At 59.8% G+C, this 15,671-nt stretch overlaps 10 protein-coding genes across 10 annotated transcripts; 5 read left to right on the forward strand and 5 right to left on the reverse strand.

The window, feature by feature from the left end:
- Positions 1-26: 26 nt before the first annotated feature.
- On the reverse strand, positions 27-575 carry COLE_03022 (uncharacterized protein; the record flags this gene model as incomplete). Its single annotated transcript, XM_018427371.2, has 1 exon — positions 27-575. The coding sequence occupies one exon, from the start codon at positions 573-575 to the stop codon at positions 27-29; it is 549 nt and encodes a 182-aa protein (XP_018279400.1).
- Positions 576-967: 392 nt separating this feature from the next.
- On the forward strand, positions 968-1,876 carry COLE_03023 (uncharacterized protein; the record flags this gene model as incomplete). The annotated part of the gene is made up of 1 exon (XM_018422958.2): positions 968-1,876. The coding sequence occupies one exon, from the start codon at positions 968-970 to the stop codon at positions 1,874-1,876; it is 909 nt and encodes a 302-aa protein (XP_018279401.1).
- A 266-nt stretch (positions 1,877-2,142) lies between these two features.
- COLE_03024 (uncharacterized protein) lies at positions 2,143-4,247 on the reverse strand (the record flags this gene model as incomplete). The annotated part of the gene is made up of 2 exons (XM_018425993.2): positions 2,143-3,004; positions 3,037-4,247. The coding sequence occupies 2 exons, from the start codon at positions 4,245-4,247 to the stop codon at positions 2,143-2,145; spliced, it is 2,073 nt and encodes a 690-aa protein (XP_018279402.1).
- A 1,824-nt stretch (positions 4,248-6,071) lies between these two features.
- COLE_03025 (uncharacterized protein) lies at positions 6,072-7,723 on the forward strand (the record flags this gene model as incomplete). The annotated part of the gene is made up of 3 exons (XM_018420807.2): positions 6,072-6,582; positions 6,616-7,322; positions 7,355-7,723. The coding sequence occupies 3 exons, from the start codon at positions 6,072-6,074 to the stop codon at positions 7,721-7,723; spliced, it is 1,587 nt and encodes a 528-aa protein (XP_018279403.1).
- Positions 7,724-8,922: 1,199 nt separating this feature from the next.
- COLE_03026 (uncharacterized protein) lies at positions 8,923-9,461 on the reverse strand (the record flags this gene model as incomplete). Its single annotated transcript, XM_065626260.1, has 3 exons — positions 8,923-9,219; positions 9,265-9,339; positions 9,375-9,461. The coding sequence occupies 3 exons, from the start codon at positions 9,459-9,461 to the stop codon at positions 8,923-8,925; spliced, it is 459 nt and encodes a 152-aa protein (XP_065482529.1).
- Positions 9,462-10,483: 1,022 nt separating this feature from the next.
- COLE_03027 (uncharacterized protein) lies at positions 10,484-10,681 on the reverse strand (the record flags this gene model as incomplete). Its single annotated transcript, XM_018422960.2, has 1 exon — positions 10,484-10,681. The coding sequence occupies one exon, from the start codon at positions 10,679-10,681 to the stop codon at positions 10,484-10,486; it is 198 nt and encodes a 65-aa protein (XP_018279405.1).
- A 94-nt stretch (positions 10,682-10,775) lies between these two features.
- COLE_03028 (uncharacterized protein) lies at positions 10,776-11,061 on the forward strand (the record flags this gene model as incomplete). The annotated part of the gene is made up of 2 exons (XM_018422961.2): positions 10,776-10,836; positions 10,868-11,061. 2 exons carry the CDS (start codon positions 10,776-10,778, stop codon positions 11,059-11,061), a joined length of 255 nt encoding a protein of 84 aa, XP_018279406.1.
- A 1,792-nt stretch (positions 11,062-12,853) lies between these two features.
- COLE_03029 (uncharacterized protein) lies at positions 12,854-13,405 on the forward strand (the record flags this gene model as incomplete). The annotated part of the gene is made up of 2 exons (XM_018427372.2): positions 12,854-13,157; positions 13,197-13,405. The coding sequence occupies 2 exons, from the start codon at positions 12,854-12,856 to the stop codon at positions 13,403-13,405; spliced, it is 513 nt and encodes a 170-aa protein (XP_018279407.1).
- Positions 13,406-13,490: 85 nt separating this feature from the next.
- COLE_03030 (uncharacterized protein) lies at positions 13,491-14,224 on the forward strand (the record flags this gene model as incomplete). Its single annotated transcript, XM_018422962.2, has 3 exons — positions 13,491-13,699; positions 13,732-14,060; positions 14,094-14,224. The coding sequence occupies 3 exons, from the start codon at positions 13,491-13,493 to the stop codon at positions 14,222-14,224; spliced, it is 669 nt and encodes a 222-aa protein (XP_018279408.1).
- A 608-nt stretch (positions 14,225-14,832) lies between these two features.
- On the reverse strand, positions 14,833-15,245 carry COLE_03031 (uncharacterized protein; the record flags this gene model as incomplete). Its single annotated transcript, XM_018420343.1, has 2 exons — positions 14,833-15,149; positions 15,182-15,245. The coding sequence occupies 2 exons, from the start codon at positions 15,243-15,245 to the stop codon at positions 14,833-14,835; spliced, it is 381 nt and encodes a 126-aa protein (XP_018279409.1).
- Positions 15,246-15,671: the final 426 nt, after the last annotated feature.

Consider the following 15,671-nt stretch of genomic DNA (forward strand, 5'->3'; position numbering starts at 1 on the left):
ATTCAGTTGGAAAAATAGTGCGAAGTTCAGGCACGGTGGTGCGATAAATAGCACAACTGTCTTGCATGCCGAAGCGGCACAGTACCTCGAGCTCCATGGAAGCTATCTTTGGTCGAGTGCGGGATGACTTCGCTGTGCATGATCAAGCATCGCACGCGGCGTATGTTGGCTTCCCTGGCCGCATTCCAGTAACTGCGACTGGCAACATCGCTTGGAAAGATACGGGTCCGTGATCGTCCGCAGATGCGGGTTGCAGGCCGATAACTCCATGGACAATTCAATGACCGAGCGAGATCTCCCGACAGCGGCACCGTATGTGCCACCTTCACATGAACAGCTTGTAGTGGAGTACAGCTTGTTATCGTGGTACTGCTGCCTCGCTGGAAGAACGGTCGGCTAAAGGCGCTTAGAATGGGGAAGTCTGGGCGTCTGGTCGGTGGCCACTTACTGTTCGCAACGAGTTTGGCAAGGATTTTTTCGTGGCGATCGCCGCACCCCAGTCGGCTATCTGACTGTGAGATACGCTTGGTTTCGGCAGCGTCTGCTTGCGATACGCTGCGTCCGGATCGCGACATGTACGCCTGTGGCCATATGTACGTGGCTGAACGGCTGGCACGCGACGGTCGAATGTTGACGCGGAACCGGAGTCATATCCGTGCGGAGCTCAAGTGAGGGACATGAGCAACTGCAGCTGCAGACCACGCTGAGGGAATCTTACAACGAAGTTGTGCGCAGTGGGCGTGAAGAATGAACGAGCGAGCAAAAGTCCCACAAGCGCCGGCGGCGCTTATCAGTTCAGGACCACATCCGTCTCGCTCCCGATCGGCCGGTACCCCGGCTTCTTGGCACCGAAACTCAATTTCATCTCCCGCCTCCCCGCTCTCCCATTCTTCAACAACTCACCTCGACTCATTCAAGGTGAGTGTCTGGGATACAGCAACTGCTCTTCAGCTGCTGACACGCAGCCATGGCCAACGATTCTGAGCCGCGCGCTGAGACTCCAGTCGCGGCGCTTGCGCACCCCGGCGCCTCCTTTCTCACCGACATCAACCACGTCACTCTACCCGACGGCCGCACGCTGCAGACCTACACGGCCGGAAAAGGAGACGATGTAATCGTGCTCGAGTCCGGCATGGGAACGGGCGGAGCGTACTGGGGTCTTGTGGTCGACGAACTGGTCGCGCACCCCGTACGAGTTGTCGCCTACGACAGGGCCGGGTACGGCGGTTCGTCGCCCGCGACCGACGCACGGCGGGTGGAGGATCTCGCGAACGACCTCCTCGCTCTTGTCGCGACGCTTGACGCGCGCCGCATCCTACTCGTCGGACACAGCTGGGGTGGGCCGATTCTCCGTGTCGCCGCATCCAAGCTCGACCAGAGCCGTCTCGTCGGCCTCCTTCTCGTTGACCCGTCCGACGAGCTCTGCCCCTTCTACTTCACCCGCAAGATGACCTTCCTATTGTGGCTCGGCACCTACCTCTACATCGTCTACTACTACCTGGGCATGCTGCCCAAGATGGCGCGCGGCATGCTCGATCCTCTCCCAGAGCCATACATGTCCGCCGCGCTGGCCGGATGCACTAAGGCGGCGGCGCGTGCGAGCTCGATGGAGGTCGCGAACATCGGGTCAAAGCTGCGCTCCTGCGAGACGGCCGATCTTAGTGGCGTACGTGTCACGCTTATCTCGGCGGGTGGGGGCGAGATGGGGCAGGAGATGCGCGATGCACTCACGGCCGCACACAAACAACGTGTTGAGCGGGTCAAGGGCCGTTTCGTGCACGCCGAAAAGAGCCCACACAATGTCAATGTGCACGAGCCAGCCCTGGTGGCGAGTGAGGCGATGATGCTTCTTGGACAGGACTGGCGCGCCGACTAGGGTGGCAGAATTATTTGAGCGTTGCGCGGCGGCAGCCGCCATGGGCCGCTTTATTGGGTTCTTTGGGCTAATGAAAACCCCCTGTGTGCGAAACCGCCGTTAGGAGCCTGGGGACCGGCGCGAACGGCTAGCGGGTGGCACACCCCAACTTCCATATCACAATAGGCTACAAATGAGACCGCGCATTCCACACCATGAAGGGCAATGTGACTCTATCCACGTCGTTGTACAACTACGGTCAGATTCTCCAACGTCCCGGACAGCAATTAGATGAACAGGTTGCGCCCCAGCGCGCCCAGGGCCTCGCGCCACGGCGCAATACCATTCTCGTACGAGCCGTTCCGGTCCAGTGCCTCCCAACAGAGGCGCAGGATGTCGTCCGGGCCCCGATACCCGCTGCCAAAGGAGAGGGCGAGGATTTGGCGGATGAGGATTTGGATGCGCTCGCGCCGCTCGTTGTCCCGACAGTAAATGGCGAAGATCGTGAGTGCCCACTGGAAGCCGCCGACGCTCGCAGGCTCGCAGTCGACGACGAGCTCGACGGCGCGGTCAGCTGCAGTCGCGATTCTCGGGTCGTCCAGCGGCACGTGCAGGACCTCGCAGAGGAGCAGGACCAGGAGGGCCTGGCGCATGACCTCGTCGCCACGCTGGACGCGCTCACTTTGCCCGATCTCCTGGGCGTTCTCGTCCCAGTCCCAGCTCTGGCCGAGCTCGCTAGCCAGCCGCTCCGCCTCGGCGCGCAGGAGTTTACCTGGTGCCCCGTTGTGTGTGCCGGCGCGGATCAGACCGGCGCGATACACCACCATGCCGTTGATGCGGCCAATGATGCGCACGATGCGGCGGCTGAATCCGACGAAGCGCTCGACCCACTCCTCGCCCCTGGGAGGCATTTCAAAGAGTGGCGCGACGCTCCCAAGCTGCATGTCGATCAGCGGTGCGGCGCTTCCCAGCTGCATGTCGATTGAGGTGCATGCGAACTGCAGCGTGGAGTAGAGCGCAATCATGTCGCGCAGGCTGCTGTAGAAGGGCGTCGCCCGCTCGAGGGGCAGCTCGAACGCCGTGTGTCTGTCAAGCGCTAGATTCCCCGAGTCGAGCATGTCTGCCATGCAGCGGATGAAGAAGCCCATGCTGACGTCAGACATTTCCACAAGCTCACTTACAGATACTCCTCCGTCTTCCACTGCCCGCCAGGCCACTTAACCTTGGCACGGAGGATCGCGTAGCTCGCCTTCTGTCGGAAACGAGCGGCCTCGGAGCGGAAGTGCCACGACTTGGCCTCGTCCAGCTCAATATTGGCGCGGTGGACATACGCGATCTGCAGGAGGCAAAGGTGGAGCCATTGGCGAACAGCGCCGTCAGCATCGTCCGATGGCGATCCCGCCGGCTGCGCCGCCAGCGAAGCGAGGAGGCGCGGAAACAATTCCATAAAGATCCAGTTATGCTTCGACTTGGGTGTTGAGACGATCTCGTTACAGCCCTCAACCTCAAAGTAGTTAACAATGAGGCGGTCATTCTGCGAAGTCGACAAGCCCGCCAGCGTTATCGGTGCGACCATGCCGTTCAGCGGGGACGGGCCGAGCAGCGAGTTAATGAAGCTTTGCGGGAGCGACGCTGCGGCCGGCTCCGGGGCAGAAGGGAGGGCGACACGCGCCGAAGACGGAGAGTAGGCCCCGGTGCCGACCAGCTGGAGGAGATTCTGGTTTTGGCGCGCATGCGATGTCTGCTGATGGTGTTGTTGCTGGTGTTGCCGCTGTTGTTCTTCCTGTTGGTGCTGCCGTTCCTCATCGTCCTCCAGCGGCAAAATCGACGCCTGCTGCTGTTGATGTTGAGGCGGCGCGGGCGGGGCAGGCGCAAATAGGACTGACCAGTCAAAACCCTCGGGCGGCGCTGTGTCGATAAGCGCTTGCCCGAGGCCAAAACTCAGAGCGCCGAGGTCTCCGCCGACTGGCTGCGCGGGCTGCAGTTGTGGGACATAACCACCGTCACCACCACCCACTTCGCGGCCGCCGCCACCTGACGGCACACCATTGCCCCATCTCCACTCATCGACATCCTCTGCCCGCTCCCACGCCTCCTCCGAGTTGCGGTCCCGCTTCACCCCTTTGGCAGGGTAATAGCACGGGCGATCCGTCTCCCAGCATCGCCGGCAGATCACTTGCCGCCCGCTCGGCCCGACAGGTCCCTCGGGGCACTTGACGCGCTGCTGTCGACACCGGCGGCAGCCGGTTTTGGTGCGTGTATGTGGCTTGCGCTTGCGGGCTGGAGCGGCTTGGCGGTCAAGGGAGGGGATGGGGACGTAAGGAAGAAGCGGTGTGGCGTCGTCGCCAGGCGACGACGAGATGGTCGAGGTCGATGTGCGCCGTTCCTCCATGAAGAGCAGAGTAGAGTGCGGGTGTCCAAGTGTGATGGTGCGGAAGTGAATTCTGAGATAGCGGAGAGAGAGATAGGGTGGGCGGACACCTCGAGCAGCAGGGAGGACTCTTGGCTTGAATGTGGGGTAGAGAGCGGGGGTAACAAGTATCCGCGGAGGTGGCGCAAGTCTGGCATAGAGGCCACAAGGAGAGGGGATAGGGGAGAGGACACAGGAGAGGCGGGTGCCAGAGGTCGGAGATGTGGGGCCGGGGTCGGTCGGGCACGTCGCCGGAGTCACGGGTGCAGCGGAGTGCGCCAGAAGGGGTAACAGAAGGTGCATCGACGTGCGCAGTCAGAATGTCATTGTTGTCTCAGACGACAACATGGACGGCGGACACGGCGATATTCCCGGTGCGTGCCTCCTCCCAACCTCTCAACAGGCCCCGGGCCTTGTTCCTCGATGCCGGCCCGGTAGAGTTCATCCTGACAACGCCCGGAACTTCTACCTCGTTGTATGTTACTCGCTACGCTCGCCCGCCGCGGTCGCCGTGGGGCCCGAAATTGAGGTTCCAGCGTATGGGAGACCGGAGGGTGGGGGGCGATATGGGGCTTAGTATCTTCGGAAGCTCTGCGCCACCAGGCGTCGTGGAAGATTATCCTGAACTTGTGCGCCAAGGCTGCGGCAGTTGGCCAGCAGTTCCAGCAAGGCGCAACGGGCGTCGATGCCGAGGAATCTAACGAGAGAGTGACAGTCGGATTGTACATGCATTTGACGGCCATATCCGACGTTATGCGATAGTGCGCCGTCCTCGGCGTTGGCCGTTGGTTAGTCGTGCAAGGTGGAGGGGAGGGGGGAGAGGAAGAGGGCGCCTTATGATCTAACGCATGACCTCTCACCACGATCGAGATCTGGACGTGCGGGTCTGATGGTGAGGTATACAGAAGAAGCGAGACAGAATGGGCCGTCACCCATGTCTCGCACTGATTTTAGCAAATCGGCGAGGAGCCTGTGTGACGCAACTGCTGCATCTCAGCACTATCTGAGACCAAAATCCTGAGATGAATCCCACGCGGTCCCCCCACTCAGAGGCGCTGCCGCGCTGCCCCAACTCCTCTCGCCCTCGTGCCCGCATGTCGTTGGAGCGGAGGCATGAGCCCAACTCGCTTCTGCAGCGGAGTAGTGGGCCCGTGCGGCAGCACCACGGCGGCGGTGGCACCGAAACGATGCCGCACGCCGAACGCCGCACACCGAGAATGCTGCTACATGGGTGACGGCACCTCGACAAGGCATGAGATGCAATCTTGGGATCGCCGCTCGTTGGCCTCTTTTTGCCACACAACAAGTGAAGTGGTGCTGCACTTCCGAGAGCAACGGTCTCCTATTGCTCGGTGGGATCATGGCAAAGAACCGCGGCCTCAAGGCTGCCATCTCTCCCACCTGCTCTCCCTCGTGTGATGTGGCCTGGCTTGGGCCCCTGCGTAGCTAGCTAGCTACCAGCCGACACTTGGTGGTTATAAACCAAGGCGGAGGGATGCCGCTGAGGCCATGGCCTCACAATGATCATCACGACCTGAACGGCGCCGAGTGACTACCCCCCAAGCTCAGGCTGGCGATTCTCCCGTGGCTCGCGCACGAGTTCGAGCTGTGTGCCATCACGCATGGTATGGTCGGCGCCTCGGCAGCATGGCTGTCAAGCGCCAGGCACGCTTTCTAGTCGCCGAGACGCGAGCCGACAAGCGATAACCGCCAAGCGGTCATGATCAGGTCCGGGTAAGCTGATAACGACGCATCAGCTTAAGACGATGGTCGTGAAACAGGTCGAGCTGCTGTACACCACACGCCATGACGAACTCGGCCTACGAGAGTGCGCGCGATGCTGCCGTGGCCGCACGCGACGCAACCATCCCGTCCAAGTATCTCATTCACGGCCAAATTCCTACCAACGCTGTCTCGCTGCTCAAGACCAGTGGGCTCCTCTCAACCGCCGAGCTCGCGATACTCGACCTTTCGGCGACCGCGTTGGCGGCGACTATTGCCCGGAAGGACGTCTCCTGCGTACAGGTTACCACGGCGTATGTCAAGGCTGCGTCGCTCGCTCAGCAGGGCACAAACTGCCTTGTAGAACTATTCGCGAACGAGGCGCTCGCCCAGGCGACGGCGCTCGATCAAGAGCTCGCGGTCAAAGGCCCGCGAGGACCATTGCACGGTGTACCAGTCAGCATCAAGGATCACGTCGATGTGCGAGGCCACGACAGCCCGAGCGGCTTCCTGAGCCGAGTTGGCAAGTGTGTGGCAACGGAGGACGCCCACATGGTCTCGGTGATGCGTGACGCCGGCGCCGTCTTCTACTGCAGTAAGGCATTTTGGTCGCCTAGCGCTGATCCAGAAACCACCAATCCTCAAGCTCTCATGCAGCTCGAGTGCACGTCCTATCTCGGCACGACGACGAATCCGCACAACACACGCCTCACCCCTGGCGGGAGCAGTGGTGGGGAGGGGGCGCTAATCGGCTTCAAAGGCAGCCCGCTCGGCATCGGCACAGACGTAGGCGGGAGTATCCGATGCCCCGCGGCGCATTGCGGAATCTACGGCTTCAAGCCGACAGCGGGGCGCGTGCCGTACGGCGGATGCAACGCACCCATGCTCCCTCCAGGATGGGAGGGCATCCTGTGTACGCACGGCCCAATGGCACGCTCTGCCGAGGACCTCGAGATGTACATGAAGCTCATCGCCGACTCGGAGCCGTGGCGCCGCGACCCGAGCCTGGTGGTGAAGCCGTGGACTCCCGTGCGGTCAGCCAAGCTCCGCGTGGGCGTGCTCTGGGACGACGGAGTTGTGGCCCCGGTCGTGCCCATGCGCCGCGGCCTCGAGATGACAGTGGACAAGCTGCGGGCCGCGGGTCACGAGGTCGTCACGTACAAGCCCTACAAGAGCGAGGAGGCGTGGGAGGTCCTCCGCAAGCTGTACTGGCCCGATGCGGGCCAGGCTGTCCGCCAGTGCCTCGATGAGGCAGGGGAGCCGATGCACCCCCTCAGCGCGTGGATTATCGACCAGGGAGGCGAAAAAGCCCCAACCGCGAGTGATCTTCTATCCGTGAGTGCTGGCGGTGATGTGGCTGATGCCAGGCGGTGGCGGCGCGCGATGCATTCCGCCTCGCACTCGCGAAGCACTGGCAGGAGTCGGGTGTCGATGTTGTCCTTTCGCCGGCGTACGCGACGCCTGCGCCACCCCATTTTACCAGCACATACTGGAACTACACCGCGTACTGGAACCTGGCAAACTACCCCGCCGCCGTGTTTCCCACAGGCCTTGTGGTGGAGTCCGGTGATGTACACGAGGGCTCACCGCGCAATGATAAGGAGAAGGAGATTTGGGACACGTACGACCCCGCAACAGCTGAGGGTGCTCCGATTTCCCTTCAGCTGGTCGGTTATGTCGGGCAGGACGAGGCAACCCTCGCCGCGCTACGCGTCGTCATTGCCGCTATGGAGTGAATCGAGTAGACGGCAGAACGGCGGAATGTCAGAAGGAGAACCTGTAGACGGAATATGGACTCGGACGAATAACAAGGCGAGGTCGGCAGCCTCTGCGGTGTGTGGACGCACACGTGCGCTTGTAATGTATTGCGATGATGTTTCCGGAGCAAACTATTATTCACTCACAGCACCTGTCCATTGCGTTACTCACTTTTCAGGATTGATATCTTTGGGCTCAGAGCCCTGCCAGGCCGAGGGCTGTGCCGCAACAAGGACAGGCATGCTGAAAGAGTCGGTGCACCTGCGATCGGTGCGCCCAAGCGCTTCGAGTATTTCGAGCATGTTGCAGGGAGCTGAGGTCATGCGAAGCCGCAGAGCAACAGAACGGGGTTCAGGAAAGCAAAGAGGCCAAGTGACCGCAAGGCTGGCTTGTGCACTGATAGAAGACTCACCAGGCAGTCGCCTTCGGCCGTGCGCGAGGGGTTGCGCTCGCTCCAACATCACTCTAGTCCTCTACTTCCGACCCTCCCCATCGTCATTCAGGAATCTGAACCGACGTAGTGGTAATAAACTGGTAGACACCTGTGTGACAAAGGAGGGCTTTGACAGGAGGGCCACGATGCGAAGAGAATTCCCCAGATGGGTTTGCCTGTAGTCAGTGAGGCCAACATCACTTCTAAGCATTGGTCGCTCACTACTCGCCATGCAGGTGTTTCAGACGAGCAAATCCTCCTCTCCACAACTCTTCTTCACATTCGATCTAACCTCAACCTCACCACGCCCTCATGCAGCAAAGCAATCGTCGTCCACCACCTGCGCCGCTAGACCTCCGACAGCATCCGCGGCCACATCCAGTTTTCCGCTCTGCAGGCCTCCCGCCTCCTACGCCGCCACCATGGGGTCCTCTCCCAGCACTCCCCGTCCTAACACCACCGCCTACTCCGTGCTCCCCACTGGCCCGCCGCCTCCCCGCAGACCGTTGTCCGTCGCGCACGTCCGCTGCCTCATCTCTTTCCCCGCGGGGCTGGTCGCCAGCTTACCTCGGCCCGCACTCTGCCCCGGATGGCCAGCAGCGGGCGACCATCTCGCGGCGACCAAGCTGGGGTGTTTTGCAAGATAATCTCGCCCTCTTACCTACCAGATTCCACGAGGACGAGGATGTGACGGAGCACCCCGCAAACCTGCATCCTTTTGCACGTGTCGATGACACCGAAACGCTATATTCGCCGACAATGAGCACCTTCTCCGGCACCACCGCGGTGAGCGGGGTCGATGCGCGAATAGCGGAGCTCGAGGCTCAGGTCAGAGAACTGCAAGTACGCCTCCAGCCAGAGTTGCGGCCATCGAAGAGCATGCCCCTCCTGCGCAGACTGCGGCTCCGCGAGGAGCGATGCCGCAAGGACAGCATGGGACAAGTTGAACCCCGGAAGAGCGGAAAGACAGTCCGAACAAAGGGAGGTCGCGTGAGCGTATTGGGAACAGCCGAAAAAAGCGGAATCGACCTTAGCCACCTTGTGCGTTGAGTAGGGAGCCAAGGAGGAACAGTCTGCTAATTGTAGAAAAACAAGGAGAGGGAGAAATGGTGGGACGTATGGAGCCGGAGGAGGAGTTGATGGGTTGCCGTATCGACGATTAGGCAGTGAGGCAGCAAATTCAGGCAACCGCTGACCGGAGAATGCTGACAGAAAACCAACATGTGACCCTCATCGCGTCGATCCATACCTAGTTGTGGTATATCTCCGTTCCAGATGTACATGTCGCCTGATGACAACGAGCTCTGTACTGAACCCGTCATGACTCTGTAGCTCCAGTACCAGGCTGCATGCTGTTGCAAGCCGTGTGCGCACCTCCCCTCCACCTTGTTGTAGTCCTCAAAGGCGGACGAACGCGGCTTATGCGTACACCACCTTTGCGGAATATGCGTATCAACGAAATGCAACTGAACTCTGCTCTACAATTAGCTGTCGGAGTCCACAATAACTCAGAGCTTCGGGGATTGAGTCCAAAATGAATATGCTAGAGTTCTTATGTCCAGGCACTTTGTGCATGCTATGCCATATGAGAGGGACAACAGTCACAGGTCCCCACAGGTGTGATCCGCAGTCACATCCACATACTCACCATGGAGCTTTGATCTTGCCAGTCTTGCAGAGGCCAGACTTGCTGACGCTGGATTTGGAGACGCCAGACTATCCACACTTTCAAATTGTTGTCGGTCGTCGCTCGCGCTCTTACTCACCTTCGCACACTCACTGCTAACCATCACACACCCCTGGTAGACTAGCTTGCAGCCCCTCTCCTTCCTCTGCGTCAGCCATTCCATCTCGACATCAACTTGGACTTCCAGGGGAGTGAACTGTTGTGTGACGATCCGTCATGGCCCGGTCCGCCCGACCCATGACCTTCCATGGAAATCCCTGCATCTCCGTTACCGTACATATGGAGATCACCCGTATGTGGGACCGCCCACCTCCACCCTCACTCACCATGGGATCGGCGCTCTACTGATTCCACCGTTCTCTCAAGCAGAACAGCTCCCAGACAGGAAGTGGGGACAGAGTTGACAGACTGATCTCAAGGGCTGTCCACCTCCCTTGGCCACCCCGGGGAGCTAGGTTGGTATTGCAGCGATCAGCTGCTACCACAGACCTTCTTGCCTGTAACATGCGAGGTGAGAAAAATGTTTTTCCAGAAAGTACAGGGCGTGTAGCTCAGTTGGTAGAGCGTGTCATTAGCATTGCGACTCCGCTGGTATTGACAAGGTCTTTGGTTCGATTCCTAACTCGTCCAGTAAATCTCTTTTGGTTCCTTGTCTTCAACGACAGCCGGACTGGACAGGCAGTGAACCCTCAGTAGCCCGTGGCATTGGAGGTCCATGAGGGGATTCAACATGCCATACGGCGAGTCGAGGCAGAGCAACTCCGGATTACGTCCCGCTGCGTCATGGATAGCCTGGCCCACCGCTTCATTCGTCATGTGCCTTGTAGCCGAGGTCTCACACCTTGAGACTACACATATAGGACATGGTGTGGGAAAGTGTTGTCCTCCCACCCCTCACATCCTCATTACAATGGGCAACTTCCTCCACCCCGACCAAGGCGGCGCCGCCGACCGTGACTGCCACGCCGAGGGTAAGCGACACGGCTGTCTCACTGACGAGAGCCAACGCCATCCAAGCCTGCCTCTCGGCCGAGAAGGACCAAGCCAAGTGCACCGTTGCTGTCAAAGACCTCTACGAGTGCTGCACGGCGATGTGGCTCACTCACGCCCGTACGGGCAAGGCGCCTGGGGACGTCAAGGACGATGTTTGCCCCCTGCCGGCGGGGCTGCGAGCAGCCTTCCGGCGCCAGGTGTGACCATGCACCAGGCCTAACGAGGCGAGGGGGGTTCAATCATGCGTGCAACTCGCCCCCTGCCAGCTACTATGGAAAGTGTGCCTTCACATGGACAAGGCGTGGATTCTTATGCCAGCGACGGCACGGCCGGGGCGGTGGGGGGGGAGAGGGGATTCAAGTCAAGGACGTGATGGAGGATGAAGAATCCTGGCGCAGAGTGCGGTGAATTCCAGTCGCTGTATGCGCAAAACACGCCACGGGCGATGTATGAAAGGTAGGCGTAGTCAGGCGCAAGCAGAACGACGCCCGGTCATTGAGCCGCGGCGCTGTGCACCGCTCCACCGAACTGCTGCACTCTGCGGAACGGAGAAGTAGTGACTGTGAATGCGAAGAGTGGCGTCAGGCCCGGTAGCGGCGAGTAGCGCTTGCTGCGTAGCGCTCAGAGCGCGGACGAAACTCTCCAGTACGCCAAGGATTACTTGCACTATGTGGACGAGTTCCGCGACGCCATCACTGGTACGCAGCTGCCGTCCCCCATTCGGTACCGTATAGTAGCCTCTAAAGGATCACGTATGCCGCCACGGAAAGAGAAATGGAGGACTCGTGGGGCTCCAGGAGGCGGGCGTATGGCGCGTCCTCACGCACATCGCAGGAGATAACTAATGACACGGCCAGCGATGCAGGCGAAGCATGAGCAAGGATCAGGTCGCTAATGTTGGGATATTGGGAACGATATGCGGGATCCATCGTGGACGAGTGATTTATGGGATGTACAGGCAGTAGCGTTGGCGAGAATGTAGCCGAATCCACGCCTGCGGATAAGGATGTTGGCGGATATAGTTGACGGCCCGGACCGATACCGGCAGTTGGCCCAGGCGGCCGGAGCTACCCCAGCGACTGTTACCCAGTATGCAGTGATCACTCAACATACAGTCTTTCCGGTGCGCATGGCGCAGCGAGGAAGCGCTAAAAGGGTGGGCAGAGGTGGACGCGTTGTGGACGGAGAGTTCGAATAGGACTGTGTCACGGCTGAAAAGCATTTGGCAGAGTAATGTCGGGGTACTTGGCCCCGCTTTACCCCCCGCCTCGGTTGCTCCGCCCCCGCCCATTCCCATTCCGGGCAACATCCCCATCACTGACTTCCGCCCATCTCGTCTTTCCTTCAGACTTCCTTCTTCTACGAGCCGCAAGACTGTCAAAAGCATGAGCGAGCATCGTGAGGCAGTGACTGTGGTAGAGCATGAGCTCCCTCGCAAGCGCTCCTCTAAGGCCTGTGAAGCTTGCCGCGCTCGTCGGATCAAATGCGTCGGCCCCCCACCTTGCACGCCTTGCCGCACCGCGGGCATAGGCAGCAGGTAAGCTAGCGATGTGGGATCGTGAGCTGACGTGAAGTTGTACTGTGCGTCTCAAGGCGCGCCCGAAGCGGTACGTATATCTGAGAACGCGCGCTCTCTCCTCGTCATGCCTTCCCCGTCACCGCTCCCATCGTGTGATCGCGTGCAACACCACTCTTGGATGCGTACTACTGGCTGACCTTAGCGCTCCGAGCGCGAAGCTGTTCCTCCGCCAAACAACTCACGAAGCGCTAGACGCGCCACGCGACCCGCGCGATCCACTGGCCGGCGCGTCGTTTTCCGAACCAATCTTCCTTGACCGCCGCAATCCGCTCGACGAGCTTGAGGCAGCGCTGGCAGGATGGTGCCGCGATAAGGGGCTGCCCTTTTCCCAGCTCGTGTTCAAGGTGGACACGCGCCTTGCAGGCATTCCACCTACCCCGCTACCCCAACAACCCCTGCTCACCGACTACGAGGACATGCTCATGGAGCAGCTTCTGCATGTGCAAGGTGGTGATTTTGACACCCGCGATGCACCGAGTGACCGCACCCTTCTGCGATCGCTATATGGGCGGTATCGGGCTATGCCGAACAGCCTCACCGACGATCAGATGGCGCTTGTGTACGCCGCATTGTGTACGAGTCGCTTCGCTCAGATCCGTGTCGCCATCAGCGAGGGTGAGAATCTCACGCTTACGGATGAGAGCCGTGAGGATATCACCTACTACCACAAAGCGTACAATGCGCTCGCTAGCTGGAGTAGGCCCAGCCTAGTTGCTTTGTGTGAGTGTCGCTGGGCTGCTGCGTGAGCTAACACCACAGGGGCTCTATTCTATCTCATTCCCTTCTCGATCGGCATGGGTGGACCCGCCGAAACTAAGGATCTTCTACAGCAGATGGCTTGGCAAGTCAAGGAGCTCGGCCTGCATCGCCGCGAGACAGCCAGTCTGTACCAGCCCCACGACCAAGTCGGCGCCCTGTTCTCGGCCTTTTTCTACACCGAGATGTGGGTCGGCTCAAGACTCTGCTAACGACAGGTTCCGTAGTTCACTGGTGGATCTGCGCCCTGCGATACCCTTCAATGAGATTGATGTGGATCCGACACCTCCCGTTACCATGTTTCCCGAATGCCTCGCCCGATCATCCTTCTACACCGCCAAGCTGCTGGCTGACTACGGAGATCCGCACGTAGACACCAGCAGCCTTGCGTACATCACCGCTACTGAGGCCGCGTGGATGCCACACCTCCGTGAGATGCGGCATATCTCGTACCGCGAGAGCGGTCAACGTGCAAAACTGGCCTGGGCGCAGTTTCGGTACAATTGGTGCGCCATCGCGCATTTCCCGCTGACACAAGGCTCCGTATCCTCCTCTATCTCCCTCATATCGGGCACGAGCGCCTTGCCCCGCAGGCTTGGGCGACAATTACGCGCGCCGTGGAGCAGATCATGTACTCGTACTCGGACCTGATCAGCGTCAACCAGCTCAACCCCTCATGGCCGCAGGTCCAGCGTCTGGTGGTCTGCGGACAGTTGCTAATCCTCGCACACGACGCCGGTGAGCTACATCGGCGAGAGGCGCAAACCCTTTTCCAGCTCCTGCACGATCTACTCCTCAAGCACCAAGACACATGGCCGATTTGCGCTGAGCTCATCATCGGGTTCAAGGGAGTCACACATGTATTCGGTGAGTTTGGGAGGGCGACGCCGCTAACCACAGATCTCAAGGTCGGGCCTGAACACTCGGTGCCGTTCCATGCTGTTGATGAGGTGGTGGCAGACCCTCAGGTTGACGGCTGGCCGTACGCGTTCGGCTTCGACTTTGACCTGTCGACATTCCCGTTCTCCTAGGAGTTGTACATGGGTTGTATTCCGATGCGCGGTGTATATGGCAGGAATAGGGTAGACTGACTGGACATTAACCTTGGAGACCTGTCACTCGTCACTCGCTGGCGTCGTGTCCCTCCCAGCTGTGGTGACACAGTGCTCACACTCGGCGTCGAGGGTGGTTCTTCTGAACTCTGTTTTACGACACGAGACCTTCTGCAGAGCTCGGACGAGGCTCTGACACGTGTGAGATGTAAGTGTATACCACCGGCTCGTATAGTGTAGGTGGTTATCACAGTTCGTTGTGGAGTTTCCTCATCTGAGCTAACCGCTGTTCGACTCAGCGTGCGAGCAAGTCTGCTTAGGCCAGTCTTTTGCGCTTCGCGTGGGCCCAAGCGATCGTGCCGACGCATACGCGTCGTTAGCATATCACTGCCGCACTATCCTTCGCACACGAACCGAGGCAGCGAGACGGATGAACGACCGCATGGCTCAAATGGGCGTGGCGCCGTTGCGTTGGTCGTCGCGCACCACTCTGACCTCCAGTAGCTTCACGCCACCGCCCTCTTACGCCTCCTTGCCCTCACAGGACCACTGTAAACAAGCTACTGCTGACCATTCATACACCACGCCTACTTGCAAGTGCGCACCTCGTAGTCGACGGTCTTGTTTCCCTGGGTGGGCACCTTGGGCTTGAAGTCGAGGTAAACGAGCTCGCCCTTGTCCGGGGTCCACTTGCCATTCGTGTCGCGGTAGTATACGATCTCGTTCGAGCCGGCGTCGCGCACCTCGGCAGTGGTGTGGCTGATCGCGCCGTCCGTGCTCCACTTGATCTCGTAGCACGTGCTCTTCTTCACGACGAACGGCTTGGTGCAGCGCACATTGTGGTCCTTGTCAACACACTTCTCGACGGCATAGTCCATGACGCTGCCGTGCACGATACGGTCGCCTGGGATCAGCGATGATGGCGCACACACGCACTGCCGAGGAGCGACTGGGTGAGCGCGAGCGAGCCGGCGAGGATGTTCTGGAAGGGGATGTACATGATGGGTGTGGGGGTGTCAACAGGTCTCTTGCCTCAGAAGATTATGTATATGGGGACGGTGCCGCCACCAAAGGCAAGGCAGAGGCAAGGCAGGCAAACAGGCAAGCAGGCAAGCAGGCAAAGCAGGCAAGTGGGCTAGCAGCTAGGAGCCTAGCAACTCCACATGTCGTCATGGTGACATGACGTAGTTGGCCAGAACAACACCCGTGCTCAGGCTTGGCCATGCATCGTTCGTCGTCCGTCTCGACAGAGCGGGACGCTGCCGATATATGCGGTAAAGCGTGTACATATGGTGCTCTGCCGAGATCGGGAGGATGCGATCGCGTGAAGGAAAGGCATGAAACCCACACAGTCGGTGGCGAACCACTGTCTTGGGCTAGCGACGACATGACGTCATTATCGGCTTGCGCTGCGCTTTGCATGATG

This window comes from Cutaneotrichosporon oleaginosum (genome assembly GCF_008065305.1).
Source record: "Cutaneotrichosporon oleaginosum strain ATCC 20508 chromosome Unknown ATCC20508_contig02, whole genome shotgun sequence".
Classification (NCBI taxonomy): domain Eukaryota; kingdom Fungi; phylum Basidiomycota; class Tremellomycetes; order Trichosporonales; family Trichosporonaceae; genus Cutaneotrichosporon; species Cutaneotrichosporon oleaginosum.